At 46.3% G+C, this 18,333-nt stretch overlaps 1 protein-coding gene across 1 annotated transcript in view; it reads left to right on the top strand.

Moving 5' to 3' along the window:
* The window catches only part of THBS4 (thrombospondin 4), a 47,784-nt gene extending 30,066 nt beyond the window's left edge, over nt 1-17,718 (top strand). Inside the window, exons 10-22 of the mRNA XM_033180163.1 lie at nt 2,491-2,643; nt 4,739-4,843; nt 5,077-5,184; nt 5,457-5,616; nt 6,690-6,808; nt 7,687-7,739; nt 11,275-11,468; nt 12,482-12,660; nt 13,352-13,400; nt 13,493-13,689; nt 14,338-14,510; nt 16,829-16,968; nt 17,497-17,718. Of these exons, the coding sequence (XP_033036054.1) occupies nt 2,491-2,643; nt 4,739-4,843; nt 5,077-5,184; nt 5,457-5,616; nt 6,690-6,808; nt 7,687-7,739; nt 11,275-11,468; nt 12,482-12,660; nt 13,352-13,400; nt 13,493-13,689; nt 14,338-14,510; nt 16,829-16,968; nt 17,497-17,558 (1,692 nt within the window). The 3' untranslated portion in view covers nt 17,559-17,718. The remainder of the gene's footprint in view (nt 1-2,490; nt 2,644-4,738; nt 4,844-5,076; nt 5,185-5,456; nt 5,617-6,689; nt 6,809-7,686; nt 7,740-11,274; nt 11,469-12,481; nt 12,661-13,351; nt 13,401-13,492; nt 13,690-14,337; nt 14,511-16,828; nt 16,969-17,496) is intronic.
* Nucleotides 17,719-18,333: the final 615 nt, after the last annotated feature.

The raw sequence follows: 18,333 nt of genomic DNA, 5'->3' as shown, positions 1-18,333 counted from the left end.
ATCAAAGCAGAACTGGTTATTAAAACAAGTGTATGTTTATAGACCATAGCTTCCAAACACACCTAGAACATGTGGGCATAATATATTTGATTGGCAGAATAAGGGCAAAAGTTTGTGCTAATAAAGTGTTTGAGTAATTGTATAAGTAATTTTTATGTAAGAATACTTTTATAAGTGCCAAGTTTGTCATTTTCTACCAAAGTTGCAATATTAGGCTATTAGATAACTATTTATTGAATAAATTATTACTCCTGTATTTTAAAATTGCAAAGAGCTTGGTAGTTTATGTTAATAGTTCAGTATTTTACTGGTGACTATACAATCCCCAAATGTCATTCTTTATTTTCATAAAACTTTTCAATCACGAGGTCAGGAGTTCGAGACTAACCTGGCTAACACAGTGAAACCCTCTCTCTACAAAAAATACAAAAAAAAATTAGCCAGGCCTGGTGGCAGGCGCCTGTAGTCCCAGCTACTCGGGAGGCTGAGGCAGGAGAATGGCGTGAACCTGGGAGGTGGAGCTTGCAGTGAGCCGAGATCGCGCCACTGCACTCCAGCCTGGGTGACAGAGTCTCAAAAAGAAAAAAAACAGACTCAGTCTCAGAAAAAAAATTTTTAAAACTTTTCATTGTATTAAATTAAAGTGCTTAGCACTTAGGGATGGCTATAACTTAAGTATTCAGATATGGGTTTTATTTCTGAAAGTTCCTATCAAACTATGTCCAAGATGAAAGATGTACCAGACTAGACTATCAAGAAAGAACTACTGATTACGTGTATGACTATTTGAAAGTTATCCAACCTCTAGGTTCCTTGTTTCCTTGTAAGTAAAAGCACTTTACATTTATCGAGTCACTTATATTAATCCTCACAACAACCTCATAAATGGGTATTATTATTATTATCCACATTTTACAATTGAAGAAACTGAAGCACAGAAATATGACATCATTAAGTCCAGGCCTGGTGGAGCATTCCTATAGTCCCAACTCCTCAGGAGGCTGAAGCTGAAGGATCATTTTGGTCCAAGAGTAGTTTGAGGTTATAGTGAGCTGTGATCGGCACTGCACTCCAATCTGGGTGACAGAGGGAGACCCTGTCTCCAAAAAGAAAATAAAGGAATGTTACGTATTTATACTAAGGTCACACATCTTAGAAGACTTCCAGGTTGGCTACAGAGCCTGAGTTCTTCTCCACAATGCTATATTGCTTAGGAATAGATGGGAATGTATTGCTTCTCAGCTTTTACCAGGACAAAGTAGTCTGCAAATAGATTTGCGAGATCTTGGTGTAAAGGTAATAACTGAGCCACCTAGAGAGAAGGAAAGTAGACAGTAAATAGAACTCCAGGAAACCCCAAAAATGAAGGACTAGGCCAAGGAAAAAGAGCAGAAGCCAGAAAAAGGAGCGAGTGGACAGCATCACCAGGGAGGCTGAGAGACTGAGACAGGTCGCTGGAAAGCGTGCTTTGGATGTGGCAATTAAGAGGTTGTGAGTGACTTAAATCATTAAACTGCATACTTCAAATGGATGTCTTTTACGATCTGTAAATTTTATGTCAATAAAACTGCACAAGATGAACAAGTTCTGAGGATCTAATATACAGCATGGTGACTTAGTTAATAATACTATGTTATATATATGAAATCTGCTAAGAGAGCAGATCTTAGGTGTTCCCACTGAAAAAGAAAAAAGGGGAGGGCAACTATGTGAGTTGATGGATATGTTACGTAACTGACCGGTAATGATTTCACAATGTACATGTCTATCACATCATCACACTGCACACTTTCAATATATTCAGTTTTGTCAATTATACCTCAACGATGAAAATTTTAATTTTGATTTTTATATATTATAAAATATATATTACATATATTGTGTGCAGTGTGATTATATATATTATGTATATATTATATCTATAAAAGCTAAAAAAAAAACCTGGCCCCTGAAGTGTCACTGCAGTGGAGCTGACAGCTCATTTGTCAGTTTCTCAGCCTGCCTCATCAGAAATTCTCAATGCAGGCCACCAGCATTTCTCTGTGCACCCATTCCTTTGTCATTCCACTGTAAAAGAGCCAGAGGAACAGCAAGAAGAAAAATTAACTTGCTTCTTAAGCAGATGGTCTCCCTGTCCCCAGAGTAAGCTTCTCACACTACCTCCCAGGACTTCATTGGAACTTTTGGCCTCTCCCCTTATGCCCTCCATGGTGGCACGGGCAACTCAGTGTCACTGGTTCACTGTGCAGCCCTCTTCCCTCACTTCTATTCCGTGTTTGTCTGAGTGGCCGGACACAGCCTCTAGTCTGATGGTGTTTTCACCAACATTCACATGATCTTACATGTAAGCAGAGAGGCAGGCATGGGTCTGATGCCTGAATCCTGCCAGCAGTGAGTACCTGTGAAAATAGACACAATAACCATATCTTTGCTCAAACTGTACCTTTGCTCACAGCTTTCAGCTCATCACCTGATCTTTGTTCCCTGCAGGGATCTTACCGCTGTGGGCCTTGTAAGCCAGGGTATACTGGTGATCAGATAAGAGGATGCAAAATGGAAAGAAACTGCAGAAACCCAGAGCTGAACCCTTGCAGTGTGAATGCCCAGTGCATTGAAGAGAGGCAGGGGGATGTGACATGTGTGGTAAGTTGTTTTTTGACTTCCTCTATCATTTTTCCTCTTCATTTCTGACTTCCTCTATCATTTTTCCTCCTCCATTTTTAACATCACCTCTCTCCAGTTTCTACGTGCTTCGGGGTAAAAGTACTTCAAAATGAAAGCATTGCAATCAAAATGAACATGGAGTGTAATAGGAACAGGGTCCACTGAGCTTTTGGGGAGCAGCCTGACATCCATCTAACCATCAGCTGCCTTTTCTCTCCCTCTCGGCTATGGGGCAACACTGTCTACTTGGGCACCTGAATGCCAGAGCCTCCAGTGAAGCCCCAGCTCCCAAGCACCTTCTGTGGAAAGGCCCAGAAGCCAGCAGCAGGGAGGTGAAGGAACATTCTTCTCCCCTTTCCTTCTTCTTCCCCGTCTACTTGCCTGTATAATGACAACATACCTGCTGTCATCTCTAACTGTCCTCATCCTTACGACTTCCACAGTGTCTGCCTGGACACTCCTGTTGGGGGTGGGCCGCTGTGGAGATGTGGGGGCTGTCTAGGCCCCTGGGGAGAAACCTCCCGTCTCCTGCAGGTGACTGGCAGGGGCCAGATGGTGCCATGCTCTATGTCTACCTCCACTCCAATCAGGGACAGCTCCATGAATGGTCACACCTCCTGTGCATTATCCAGCCCTGGAGCTGATCTGGGGAGGGGAGACTGGGAAGAGAGTAGAGCAGTCACAGCAGGGCCTGACATGGGTCTCATGCTGAGCTTGCAGTGGGCCCTATGTGACGGAGAGGGTGCGCTCTGGCCATCCATTCCCAAATCCAAGGATCCAGAGCCCTGGGGATCCTAGGCACTGAAAAATCAGCAGACTTCAGCTGCCCCCTCCTCTGCACTTCCCGGGGTACCAGGCCTTTGGCAGGTGGCCTGTCAGACTCTGAATTCACCGGTCCACAGTGATCACCCCTGAGCAGCAAGATGGATCCTTAGAGCCCTTTTCCATCTTCTTTGTCTCAAAGTTATGCTTCTTTGTCTTGATGCATGCACAGTTTTCCACAATGAGCCTATCACTTTTCAAATAGGAAAAATCAGAGTCAAAAATTAGTTAAATAAATAAATATAATAAAGTCAGCCCTCCCTGGCAATACAGATATTCTGCAACAAGGTCAGATGGAGGAATGTGCTGTATCAGAGAGGGAATAACCCCAGCAAGTTCCTGAATTCCTCATGGTTGGGCTTGTTTATTACCAAAAAGCAGTCATTGAGAAGCAAGTGTATATCTCTGTTGAAATCCCCATTTACTGTGAACAAATTGACAACTCCCCTGGGATGGTGGGTGATGGGGCTCTTAATATGTTTTTGAATTTGTAATAAGGCACAACGACAGATGGTAAAGGATTAATAAACTTGGTGTGACTCCTAAAATAATTGAATCTGCCAGAAAATGGCTCATTAAAAATGTGTTTGTTCCTAGAGGACATTTTTTCCTCATTAAAGTGAGTCAAGGACCAACCTCATGGATCAACCTTCCAAAGGCCCTGCTGGGGCAAGTGAGCAGGAACCAGGAGCCCGGTAGGGTCTCTCTGGAGTCCTGCCTCCTGAATCCTGGTTGCAGAGGGAGAGCACAGATGATTGAGAATAGGCAGGCTGCAGCTGAGGAAGTCACTGGTCTGAAAGCTCCTTATTTTGGGTAGTGAGGCCAGGAAATTTAACCTGTGCTCACATAAGTCTGATTTCCATTGGCCCAGACTCTGCTCCTCAGACTCTCTCCCTCCTCCCTCCTTTATCTTCGATCCCAGGTCAGCTTTCTCTCCCTCTGCATTTCCAGTTCCCTGTGACCTTCTGGTTCCCCTCTTCCCGTCTCCCTTCTGCTGCTCTGCCTGTTCCTGGAAGCGGAAGCGGGAGTGGGAGGGAGAGTTTTCTCTCTACGTCTCCCTTTACGTCTTTAGAACAGTGAACCATCATACTACTCAAGTGCAATTAAATAGTTTCTAAGCCCCACTCAACAAGGCTGAGTGACTCTGGGCCCTCCCCCTGGGAATGAGCAAAGGAGCAGAGAAGCCCTTGTCAGCCACCAGCTCCCTGCCAGGCTCAGCTTCCCAGGCCTCTGATGGGCTTTCCCTTTACAGTGTGGAGTCGGTTGGGCTGGCGATGGCTATGTCTGTGGAAAGGATGTGGACATCGACAGTTACCCTGATGAAGAACTGCCATGCTCTGCCAGGAACTGTAAGAAGGTAAGGGGTGTTGGGGTGACAGTAGGCACACATGCACTGTGGCTTTCCAAAGTCACATCTTCTATGGGGAGAGGTTCTATGGATCTAATTTAAAATTGCACTTGTAAAGTAGCTGTATCTCAGATGAAGTGAAACAGCCACCAACAATAAAGCCACAGTGTCTTGAGGTCAGAAACAGTTACTGGCTTAACACAAATGTAGGATGTCATTCAGAACTGCGTTTTCCCCTTAAGGACAACTGCAAGTATGTGCCAAATTCTGGCCAAGAAGATGCAGACAGAGATGGCATTGGGGACGCTTGTGACGAGGATGCTGACGGAGACGGAATCCTGAATGAGCAGGTACCTGCTTTGCTGGGAGGGCCTGTGAATTGCCATGTACCAGGGATGATGGGAGAAAGCCTGTGAAGTCAACTATGTATATGAATCATCCCAAATGTTAGTTTCCATGCCTGCATTCCACGGCACTGCAGCTTTTTACTCCATAAGATTCACAAATGTTTGAAATATAAAACTGACAAATTTGGGCCACCAGAGTTCTGACTCTTCCTAACAATGGGGGAAAGTGGATTTAGTAGAAGTCTGAGTGATGTTCTATCCTTTCATCTTTTTAGGATAACTGTGTCCTGATTCACAATGTGGACCAAAGGAACAGCGATAAAGATATCTTTGGGGACGCCTGTGATAACTGCCTGAGTGTCTTAAATAATGACCAGAAAGACACGGATGGGGATGGAAGAGGAGATGCCTGTGATGATGACATGGATGGAGATGGTAGATTTGTCGTGCTTTTGTCTTTTATCTGGGATTCAATTGACCTTGTTCCATTGTTCTCTCTCCAGAGTAGGAATAGAATGACTGATTCAGGGCCTTCCAGCTGTGGGTGGCTCACCGTGGCCTGCATCTGGAGGGCCCAAGGTGGACTTGTGTCTGTGGAAGGAGACTCCACAGCCCACTCCACTACTTAATGGCTCTGGATGTTTCCAGGACTCTGTATCATTGCCAGAAACTTTGTAGGACCCCTTCAAGCAGTGTCTTGTCAGGGTGTGTCTTTGTGGGCATCTCCCTTCCCATTTCTACCTCTCCTCACTCGCCACTAGACTTTCTACATGTGAGAGACCCAGAAGTGGAGAACTGAATGAGAAGGCATTGAGCAGGGTCACAGATTACACATCACAGGCTACACATCACACTGTGGGCCCTTGAAGGAAAAATCTTTTCAAAATACCACCTGCCCCAACACACACACACACACACACACCCCGCTCCAGAACATGCACACCCCCCCTAAAACATGACCTCACCTTCTGCAAGCCTAACTGATGACCCATTTCCAGTGGTGTGCTGGTAAACAAACCACAGAAAGCCCTGGTTGGTAGCATTTGCCAGTTTCCATGAGGTAACTCCATACTGTCCTCATTGCTGATTTCAAGCTACCAATGTGACATCATCAAACACAAAACTGAAAAGAAAGAGGGACACAAAGGACCCAGCTCCAGCACAACACTGCCTAGAGCCGTAGGGTCTCAGTCATAGCTCAGATACCCATGAGATCCTCCCTCTCCAGGGTCAGCCCATACAGCCATCATGATCCCCTCCTCTGGTTGCTATCATAGCCCTTGACATCTTGGACAAATTAGAATTCAGTCGACAAATACCTCTGAGAGCTGTTCATTTTTAAGTCTCCCAGAATCCATCCTTTGAAGCTACCTCTGGATAACTGCTGAAAAGGCTAGTCCCTATGTGACACTGGCCCAGGCAGAAGCAACTCATCATGTGCCTGATCTCTCCAGCACCTAGAAGTCAGTGACATCTCCCTGACTCAAGGTAGCATTTCTTTCTCACAGGAATAAAAAACATTCTGGACAACTGCCCAAGATTTCCCAATCGTGACCAACGGGACAAGGACGGTGATGGTGTGGGGGATGCCTGTGACAGTTGTCCTGATATCAGCAACCCTAACCAGGTTAGTAGGATACTGGGGAATTCAAACTCCAGGCTGAATTCCTCTATGCAAAGACTCATTTAAGATGGGTGTCTAGAAAAACAGCAGAGCCTCTTAGCTGTTGCCACTTACCTAACAAAGCAGAGGTGGAGAAATGACACACCATGGGCCTGAAGATGGTGGGATGAACACCACACGAGATCGGAAGCCCTAGGGACTATCTCCCAGGCTGTCGATTGCCTGTGAGGTTAGTAACACAAGCTTCATGACGCTCAGTACAAGTATTTTTCCTGCAGAAAGGAAAATGGAACATGGAAATTAACCATTGGGAGCCTTGTGTCCCTTTAGTCCTGAAACCCCTACACAGCCTATGTACGGACATTTCAGATTAAGTTCAGCCAGTGATGTGTTGCATCTCCCTTCTCACTCCTCCTTCCTTTCTGGATAATTGGGTATGATGTGTCATTTATTTTTAAAGCCCTGAGACAGGGGAGTCATGGTTGCCCTCTGTGACTCACTCACGATTTTGGCCAAATTTCAAATTGCAGAAGCAAAGCAAAATCAACTTGTCTTCTCCCCGTGCCTATGGCTGGCTCCCTCTGACCCATGCCGGAGTTCCATGCCTCCACCTGCCACCATGCTGCCCCAGCGCCCCTTTCCAATCAGCTCATCTGGTGTGTGGGCAGCCCATCCATGTAGCTTGATATTTTAGAAGGCTTTTTTGAAAATTCAGCATTGTGCCTACACCAATATGGTGTTGTCCTTTTGCAGTTTTGCACCACCCCAGTTCCAGAGAAATAATTCCCCAAATCCAATGATGATGAGTGAGGTCTGCCTTCTCTGGAACATTCTGTATATGCAGGCCCAGGAATAAATAACATGTGCTGTTCTCTTTGCAGTCTGATGTGGATAATGATCTGGTTGGGGACTCCTGTGACACCAATCAGGACAGGTACGGCATGTCTCCCAACTGCAGAGAGCCAGATGCAACATCCGGAGAGGGTTTTAAATTTCAGAACTTCCTGCCGCTCCATTCCTTGGGATCTCTCTGGGTTGACTGAGCTGCTGGTGGGATAATAGCCCTGCCTTTGGTCAGGATTACCATGAAAATTCTCCCTGAAAGTTCTGTATAGGGGATAACGGTGTCAGAATAGGTTACTAGGCACTCCAGCAAGTGAGATCTATTTCAGGAGAGGTAATATAGCATCATGCTGCACAGATGGGCTCTGGAATAAGACAGCTAGATATAAATCTCAGCTCCTTCTCTTACATGCCAGCTAACCTTATACTAATACTTATTACCTAATACTTCTGTGCCTCAATTTTCTCATCTGTAAAGTGAGGATGACAGTAGATCTAGCTAATAGGACCATCGTGAAGATTGAATTGATCCATGGAAAGTGCTTATTATGGTTTCTGTTACATACATAGCACTCAATAGATATTAGCTCTTTTATTTATTTTATTTTATTTTATTTTATTTTATTTTATTTTTATTTTTTTTTTGAGACGGACTCTTGCTCTGCCGCCCGGGCTGGAGTGCAGTGGCCGGCTCTCAGCTCACTGCAAGCTCCGCCTCCTGGGCTTTCGCCATTATCCTGTCTCAGCCTCCCGAGTAGCTGGGACTACAGGCGCCCGCCACCTCGCCCAGCTAGTTTTTTGTATTTTTTAGTAGAGACAGGGTTTCACCGTGTTAGTTAGGATGGTCTCGATCTCCTGACCTCATGATCCGCCCGTCTCGGCCTCCCAAAGTGCTGGGATTACAGGCTTGAGCCACCGCGCCTGGCTGCTCTTTTATTTTTATAATCTTTCAGCTCAGGAAAACTTCACCATCATCCCAAAATAGAAGGCTGTCAGTTTGCTGAGGGATTGCTATTATTTTCTGGAAATTTCCTTGAAATTTTTAAAATTCCATTTCCCTTACTTAACTGGAACTGTTCTGTGGAAGTGAGTTTTGTCAACCTTCCTAGCTCAACACGATGGAGTCCTACATTAAGACTCAAGGCTGGATCAACTGATCAGATACTGGAAGAACATCACCAAAAACAGACGTGTACCACTCAGCCCTAGAGGCACCTGCAAACCAAGGTTCTAAACCCTTTCATCTCCTTAGGGAATTCTTACAAAGGCAGCTAGGACAAGGATGAGAGTGAAAGGATTCTGAAAGACAAAGCAAAAAAAGAGGTAATTTCTCTCCTGATAACGTGGATCAGAGGTTGCCCTGCAGAAACCAGTTCTTGACCCAAATCTTACTCAAGGACAGCTCCTATGAAGCCACGTCTCTCTTTTTTCTGGAGATGGAGTCTTGCTCTGTCACCCAGGCTGGCATGATCTCAGCTCACTGCAACCTCCACCTCCTGGGTTCAAGCAATTCTCATGCCTCAGCCTCCTGAGTAACTGGGATTACAGGTGTGTGCCACCATGCCTGGCTAATTTTTGTATTTTTAGTAGAGACAGGGTTTCATCATGTTGGCCAGGCTGGTCTTGAACTCCTGGCCTCGAGTGATCCACCTGCCTCAGCCTCCCAAAGTGTGCATCTTTTTCATTATGCTCTGTGTCCTTGCTGCAAAGTACAAATAGTCATCCCTCAGTATCCCAGGGTATTGGTCCCAGGACATCCCTCTGCCCCCAGGATACCAAAATCCTCAAATACTCAAGTCCCTTATATAAAATTATGTAGTATCTGCATATAACCTATACCTGTCCTCCCATATGCCTTAAAAATCCTCTCTAGATTACCTAATACAGTGTAAATGCTAGGTAAATAGTTATTATACTGCAATGGTTTCTTGTTTGTATTATTTTATGTCATTTTTTATTGTTCTTTTTCACATCTTTTCAATCCTTAGTTGGTTGAATCTGCGGATATGGAACCGCGGATACAGAGGCCCGACTGTGCTAGCTAAGTGAACTTAAATATATTTCCCAGTCTCTTGGCATCGCAACTTCTTCACCTGCAAAGAGGAGATAATAAATGCATCGCACAGGTTATGGTGAAAATTCAAGATAATGTAGATAAAGCTCCTGGCCCAAGGGTGACATGCAGAAAGCAGGGGCCATGTTATTATTGGTATCACAGTACAAGAAAAGGCACGTCAGCAACAGAGCCTGACGTCAGATGTCCCTCTCTTCTTCCACAGGGAAGGTGGGACTGTATCCCGACAACTGCCCTAAATAATGTGCATCAAGAATGTTCCCTGGTGCAGGTCATCTTGCACTCTGACTACTATCTACATTAATTTCTAAAATATCCTATCCCACCAGCCTCTAGATATTTGCCCAAAACAAATGACTCATTCTGCTATGCTTTAATTCCCACAAAGTTGAACCTTGGAGAAGAGACAGGAACTGCTTGTTTTTACATAAAAATGTTCAGGGCTCTATAGAACGGCTGCTAATGGAAATAGCTCAGTCTTGTGTTTTATAAAGCAGGCCTGCTGCATGCATAGGGATTCTGCTGTTTGAGCCACATCATCTTCTGCTTGTCCAGGCTGGCTTCACTTTTGCTGGACTCTTTCTGTCCCCCTGTACCATCTGGAAAGTGTGGCCATAGAGCGTGGTCTGGTCCCTGGCTTCCCTCTCCAAGAGGGTGCAGGGGTAGCTCCTGGCCCAGGACAGGCCGCAGGTGGACCAGGGCTAAAGGACTCCTAACTCTTTTCCAGAGTAACCATGAGCGGTCTCAGACTCCAGGACACCTCTTGGAGGCAGGGCAGACTCAGCTTCAGGTGGCCTCTCAGCCCAGAAAGTCAGGTGGACAGAGGAGGAGAGTTCTGAGAAGTCCTTGAGACCAGCACTGAGCCTGGCCTACATGCTCCCCTCGGGAAGGCGTGGCCCTGTTCACTTAGCCCTTCTCCCTATGGTGTTCAGGTCTGAATCCTCATGGGATCCACTAGCCAGGGATTGTGAAGAGTAATATCCAGAAAACACTGTAGGACTTCCTAAGAGTCAGTACTTTTTCATATATTGAAATTTAATATGCAAAATCCTGATTTTCATCATTTAATCTTCACAACAACCCTATGAGGTAGGTACTATTTTCATTTTACAGATGAGGACACTGAGCCATAGAGAGGTCAGGTATCATGCCTGAGGTCACATGCTGGCCAGTGCCTGAGCCAGGATTTACACTGGGCTGTCTGGTTCCATTGCCTGTCACTCTGTTCTCCTCATACGTCCTCTGAGTTGAATATTATCTAGCAGTTCCCAGGGACTGATAGGAGCATCTGGTCACAAATAATAGAAATAGACCCTTATCTTCATGAGTAGGAAATGACTCACTTGTTTCAAGAGGTTGAGGATGGGAAGAACTGTCTCTGAGGCCCATAGGGCAGCCTTATCTAAGGGAATGACCCCAGTGGGTTTGATTTTAAAAGCCATCCCTGGTTTAAAAAAAAAAAAACCTCAAGCACAGACTGTCCTTCCTAAGAATGGATCCTTCCTGTTCTCGGCTGAACTGTGAGCCACATCACCTGTCCTTTCTCCCGCAGTGATGGAGATGGGCACCAGGACAGCACAGACAACTGCCCCACCGTCATTAACAGTGCCCAGCTGGACACCGATAAGGATGGAATTGGTGACGAGTGTGATGATGATGATGACAATGATGGTATCCCAGACCTGGTGCCCCCTGGACCAGACAACTGCCGGCTGGTCCCCAACCCAGCCCAGGAGGATAGCAACAGTAAGCAGGCTCAGCCCAAAGCTGCGCAGCACCCCTGGGCTCCCTTCTGCCAGGCATGTGGGGGCATGCCTCTCTCCAGGCACCAACTCAGAACATCCCCAGCTCCCATCAGCTGCTTCTCCATACCCAGCCTCTCTGCATAGCTGTAGCTTGTGTGGACAGCAGATATCTGGTAGACACCAGTCTCCAACTAAGTCAGGACTGAGCTGCTTTGCATCTTCCTGAACAACCCTAGGATGCCATCACACAGGTCAGGGAAGCAGCCACACACTGTGGCTCAGTTCCCAAAGGGCTTGGAGAGCTGCTTCACCATCTTACCTGTCACCTTCCACCTTCCACTGGGAGTCCCCGAAAAGGAGCAGGATAGAGAGAATGGCACAGAAGTGGTATATGCCAGGTTCACAAACGCAGATGCCTGCAGGGGCCAGGCAGATAAGAAAAGGTCTGCACCAAGCCAGACATGAGACAGCAGGGAGTGTTGGGGACTGCGGTGACCTGGAGAGGGCGTGCCCATCCACAGCAGTGCACGTGCAAAAATGCCAGCACGTGAGCTGAACAACACACACGTGGGGGCCACATTCAGTCTAGGGGCCACCAGAAGTTAGTCTTAGAGATATTCTGGTAACAATAATTTCCCTGTTTTCTATACATTACAGTCCAGAAAGTGCTTTAGACATTTGCTTATGTGAGGTCAGGCTTAAGATCCACCCGTTGGTGAACCCAACTGTAGGTAATAAGAACTTCTATGGGGAGAGTGGAGGGCAACTGTTCAAACTGATCTTTCAAAAAGCTCTGGGAGGACTGGCCTGGTCACCCAGTACAAGGACTCCAGGATGGGGCCTGGGACCAGCTCAGACATGACCCCAGGGCTCCTGTCCCAACACTGATGGGAAATCATGGCCCTGGTTGTGGGAGCTTGAGCCCTTCTGTTCCTCATGTAGCCCCTTTCCCTGCCAAGGAGTGGCAGTGGGTGTGAGCGCTATTGAGCTCCTGTCCTTTTCCACCCCACTCAGGCGACGGAGTGGGAGACATCTGTGAGTCTGACTTTGACCAGGACCAGGTCATCGATCGGATCGATGTCTGCCCAGAGAACGCAGAGGTCACCCTGACCGACTTCAGGGCTTACCAGACCGTGGTCCTGGATCCTGAAGGGGATGCCCAGATCGATCCCAACTGGGTGGTCCTGAACCAGGTGAGTGTCACATGGGCAGCAACGGCTCAGCCTTGCCTCTCAACAGAGCCCTTCTGATAGTGGTAGGTCATGTTTAGAGGGTGCAGACAATGAGCCAGGCATTCTTCACATCGCTCTTATTCCTCAACAGCCCTATGACAGACTACTTCAATTATGCCCATTTTACAGAGGATGAAATTGTCTGCTACAGCTTTCATGATTGTAGCATCTTAATGATGGTAGCACTGTGGTAAGTAGCCGAGATAACTGCAGTTGGGACCCAGGCAGTCTGACCCTAGAACTGACACTTCTGATCTCTGTAGCAGACTGCCTTCTGCATATCCTCCTCATTGTGTAACCAAGAAAGGCAAGAACAGAGAGGCTTAGTAGATTTTCCAGAGTCACAGAGCAAGTCACATTGATTAGAAGTATATGTTGCATGTTCCCCAGTTAAAGGCCTGTTCAGTCAGCTTAAGTGACAGTCTCAGCAAACTTATTTCTATTCAGCTTTGAGCTTTTTTTTTAACCTTCTTTACAAGCACATGCTTTCTTTGAGCACATAACACAAGAGAGCAACTATTCAGATGATGAAATCTTTATATGGAGGTCAGACATCACTGGCCACTCACTCATGGTGCCTGAGGTGTTCAGCTTCCTCAGGGTTACTTGACCCCTTCAAGACTGTTCTGAACTCCCTCACCTCTCTCTGCAGGGCATGGAGATTGTGCAGACCATGAACAGTGATCCTGGCCTGGCAGTGGGTACGTCCAGGGCCTCAGTTGCCACTCGCATAGAATTCTTCCAGCTACTAGTGTGGTTTGTCTGTTGTTCTAATCTTATCTGGTCCCTACAGGGTACACAGCTTTTAATGGAGTTGACTTTGAAGGGACCTTCCATGTAAATACCCAGACAGATGATGACTATGCGGGCTTTATCTTTGGCTACCAAGATAGCTCCAGCTTCTACGTGGTCATGTGGAAGCAGACAGAGCAGACATATTGGCAAGCCACCCCATTCCGCGCGGTTGCAGAACCTGGCATTCAGCTCAAGGTATTGGTGGTCTGAAGTCATTCATCGCCCTTTCTTCTGGACCCTTCATCTTTTTCCAGATATTGTGTTTTCCTATATGGCACTTAATCTAAAAAATTGATGCATTTATGCTAAAGTTAGAGCCAGGGAAGACTACAGCTGACCCAGGCAGGGCCTTGCCTTCATTCCTGTGTACCAGCTACATTCTAACCTCTAATGGTGGGAATCCCAGCCTACGTGAGGTCAGAGAGAGGGAAGGTTTAGAGTGCACCTTCAGGCACACTGTGTTGGAAACTGGCTAATAAGTTTCATCGATAGGTCCAACTTTGTACAGGAGGGCTTGTGGGCTACTTCTGTCACTCCTGCTAGGACACAAGGCTGACTTACGTAGCCAGACGTTTGATGGGAGCCTCATTGGGCAAATGTAGGGAGCAGTGGATTTGCAGCAGGAACAACATGGAATGTGTAGTGGAATACTGGGCAAGGCTTAGTAGTAAAAGGTTGGGGTCACCTCCATAGATATGACATTTAAGCGTTTATGCTTTGTTTCGAATCCAAGGCAGCCAGATGATAACCATGACTGTAACCTGGATCATCACTTCAGATCCAGGAAGCAGGAAGGGCGGTGCCTGGGTCCTGTCCTAAAACCTTGCTTGTGTCATCATCCAGGCTGTGAAGTCTAAGACAGGTCCAGGGGAGCATCTCCGGAACTCCCTGTGGCACACGGGGGACACCAGTGACCAGGTCAGGCTGCTGTGGAAGGACTCCAGGAATGTGGGCTGGAAGGACAAGGTGTCCTACCGCTGGTTCCTACAGCACAGGCCCCAGGTGGGCTACATCAGGTAGGTGAAGGCCCCATCTCCTTACCTTGCTCTAGAAGCAAAGCACCCTCTGTTCTGCATCCCAGAGCCTTCACTTCTCTGAGCAGTTCTGACCTAGGATAGTCCCCAAGGACATGCCAGGACTTTTGTGACTGCAGGGTGGGGAACCTAGAAAAGAAGTTGGGGAGAAGGCACTCAGACTCAGACAGACCACCCGGACAGGACAGAAGGGCCAAGATGGGGAGAGAAGGAGCAGAGTTGAGGGGAGGACCCAGCATTGTGGGGTTGGTGCATTTGGATGGCTGTGCCCTTCTGCCATGCTCTGAAGAGAAGCCTGAGGGTGGACATGCCAATCAGTATGAGGTAAGAGGTGTGGCAGGGTCTGTTCTCCACACCCTCCCCTGTGGCACCTCTGGGCCCTGCGTAATCACTTACTAGTGCACGTTTCACCCTGACTGCACTATGCCCCTTACAGTCTGTCTTCCCTCCTGGATCACAAACTGCATGAGAGCAGCACTTGTATCTTTTTTTTTTTTTTGAGACAGAATCTCACTCTGTTGCCAGATGGGAGTGCTGTGGCGTGATCTAGGCTCACTGCAACCTCTGCCTTCCTGGTTCAAGTGATTCTCCTGCCTCAGCCTCCCAAGTAGCTGGGATTATAGGCATGCGCCACCACGCCCAGCTAATTTTTGTATTTTTGGTAGAGATGGGGTTTCATCATGTTGGCCATCGTGATCCGCACACCTCGGCCTCCCAAAGTGCTGGGATTACAGGCATGGGCCACCATGCCCAGCTGTATCTTATTTTATCTTGGTCTCCCCAGTGCCTAGCACAAAGCCTGGCATCTACTACACATGGCACGAACTAATCGTCTTGTAAGCCAAAGTAGTCTGTCTTGTTTCTTTATAGGACTTTTTTTTTTTTTTTTTAAGTATTCTCGGGAGTTAGGAGGCTTAGGGCTGTATCTTTGAAATGTAGATAGTGTTCTTCATTTGAACTTGCAGCTCAACACCCATCCTAGCCTATGTAGTATATTGAGGAAGGAGTACTGAGTGCATTCTCCTCCTCAGGGCAGGAAAACAGCCTCGTGGAAAAAAGAAAGTCATGAGGGCAAATCCATGTTTTGTTTCTCTTTGTGACATTATGTCAAATGTACTCTTTTTGTCTCACAGTAAGATGATTATGTTATCAGCCCTATTAAGCCCAATGCCCCTTTTTTATAATATTTTGAAATGCCCCCTTTTCCATCCCAAAATGGATTCATAGAAATTACAACCTACCTACACATATAATCTAGAAAATCAGTCTGAGCCCTAACAATATAATAGAGAAATAAGAATAACTTATAACAAAATAATTTAAATACTTGAGCACAGCCACACCAGAAGACAAAATGAAATAGACACTTGCACCTATACCTAGAATCACTATGCAGGTGACACTCTAACACAGACTGTTGTGTCAGTGACTTAAATGTTACACTGGTGTTGATGACAGCAATGTCAGTTTCTCAAATGGTGAACATTTTAGAATGTTAATTTTCAAACAAAGTACTCAGTTTTCTCAATTTACCCTGGAAAATACAGTTTATATTAAAATGTGTGCAAAATATATTTGATGTTCACAAGTGAAAGGGAGTCAGGTTCTAGGCCCTGATAGTTGCTCTTTACCTACCCTCGTGTCTGAGGAACACTCCAGAAGTGTATGGAATGCAGGACAGGTTTTGATTGTTCTCTTTAGGGCATTGCACGCCATCCAGCATCCCTGGCTGCCATCACTCAGTGCCGCTGTGACAACCCAAAGTGTCCCCACAGATTCCTGCAACTCTACTTAGGGAGAGCTGAATCCTGTGGAGAATCATAGCTCTGAGATTCCACTAAAAGAGAGAAATCAGACCAAAGGAAAAGCAGAAGTCTTTAAGCATGGTATATAGACAAGGCAACTCACATGACAATGAAGACACAAAACTTTCTCACTCATGACATCAGCTTTGGTTTGATTTTTAACTCAAGTTTGATAGTGTGCTCAACATCATGTTAAGCCTTGTAAGAGACAGAAGTTGGGAAGAAACACCCCCCCAGACACACACACACACACACACAGAGGGACACACACACACACACACACACAGAGGGACACACAAAGGGTCCCTGCCCTCAGGGACTTCCAGTCTAGTAAGTAAGGTGGAACAGCTACAGCATAATCCAGGTCAGCGAAAAATTGAGCCTAAAACAGAGTAAAGACACAGGTGTGTGTAAGAAGTGGGGCCCCTGGGCCTCACAATAGGCACTTTACCCGGGTGGATTTCATGGAGACCCCTCCGGCTGTGTTGTCCGCAGGGTACGATTTTATGAAGGCTCTGAGTTGGTGGCTGACTCTGGAGTCACCATAGACACCACAATGCGTGGAGGCCGACTTGGCGTTTTCTGCTTCTCTCAAGAAAACATCATCTGGTCCAACCTCAAGTATCGCTGCAATGGTAACATGCATTCTCATTACTGTTCAATGTTGTTACTAGAATTAGTCAAATATTGCCACCTTATTTTTATACCGCACTTCCCCCCAAAAGCCCAACGCTCATACCACGTAGTCATTAAAACCTGATAGTCCCTGTGTACCAGAAGTAAAAAGCAGATCGCATTTATCCTATTTTATGCATGTGGAGATTAAGACCCACAGAATTTGACTGCATGGTTTAGGGTTTGGGGTTCAGTGAGAAATCCAGTCAGATTTAATTTACAGAAAACCTTAATTTTTTCATGTAGTTAAAACATAATCATAGATGCAAAACCCACTCTGCCTGCTGCTTTTCTGTAGCGCCGGGAAGGAGCACTCCTGGGCTTTAAGCCAACGGTTTGCAAAGCAGCCTGCAGGAGAAAATGGCGGCGAGGGCCTGCGGGGCCTCCTGGGCGGGCTAACAGCGCCCCCTACGGGATGCCTGCGCCTCGGGCAGGGGTTCGGGGTGGAAGGAACCTCGCTAACCTCCCTGTGCGCATTCCTATTGCAGACACCATCCCTGAGGACTTCCAAGAGTTTCAAACCCAGAATTTCGACCGCTTGGATAATTGAACCAAGAGAGCAATCCGTAACTGCTTTTCCGAACACTAAAACCATATATTTTTTAACTTCCTTTAATTTTCTTTATATACACTGTGGCTTTCTTTTACCAACCCAAATAAATAAAAATGTTTTATATGAATGTGGCAATAAAGGAGATCATTTTTAAAAACCGTGTTGCTCAGACAGTGCTCTCGCGTGAGGGATCCCCGTTAACTTGCAGGGTGGTGGTTTCTTCTCAGACCCGGTAGCTGGTAAGATGAACCTGTGCGTGAATCACAAGGTCCAGGCCAGAGGTCTCATCTGGGGTTCCCCCCCAGTTTGCTCCATACAAAAGGCCTAACCGTTCCATGCTCATCTCGGCAGCTTCCTTATTTTGGCTAAAGGGTCTCGAGAAACACGTGTTCGTGGGGGCACCTTCCCTAGGAAGGCGTTTTTCTGACCTACTCCTGGGACAGATTTGCCCAATTCTTTCTGATGCTCTCCACCCATCCCACACCTTCCAGACTTCTATTCTGGTCCCTTCAACGTCATTCTTAAGCTTATTTATATATTTGGCTCCCCCTAGTGGATTATAAGCATATTGACAATAAAGGATCATGTCATTACAATCAATATCGCCACAGTACCTGGAATATAGCCAATAAATGTTTGCTGAATAAACGAAGAATGAATGAATGAATGCCTCTTAAGTGAAAGGACAGTAGAGTGTATATGATCATAAAAGCCCTCCTCAACTCAAAAAGTCACAACATATCCTCTATCTGTGGTACCAGTAGCTGGATGG

The sequence above is a fragment of the Trachypithecus francoisi genome, unplaced genomic scaffold (genome assembly GCF_009764315.1).
Source record: "Trachypithecus francoisi isolate TF-2019V2 unplaced genomic scaffold, Tfra_2.0 Lachesis_group2, whole genome shotgun sequence".
In the NCBI taxonomy this organism is placed as follows: Eukaryota; Metazoa; Chordata; class Mammalia; order Primates; family Cercopithecidae; genus Trachypithecus; species Trachypithecus francoisi.
Note: the sequence above shows the minus strand (reverse complement) of the source record. Positions and strands in the feature narration are given on the sequence as shown.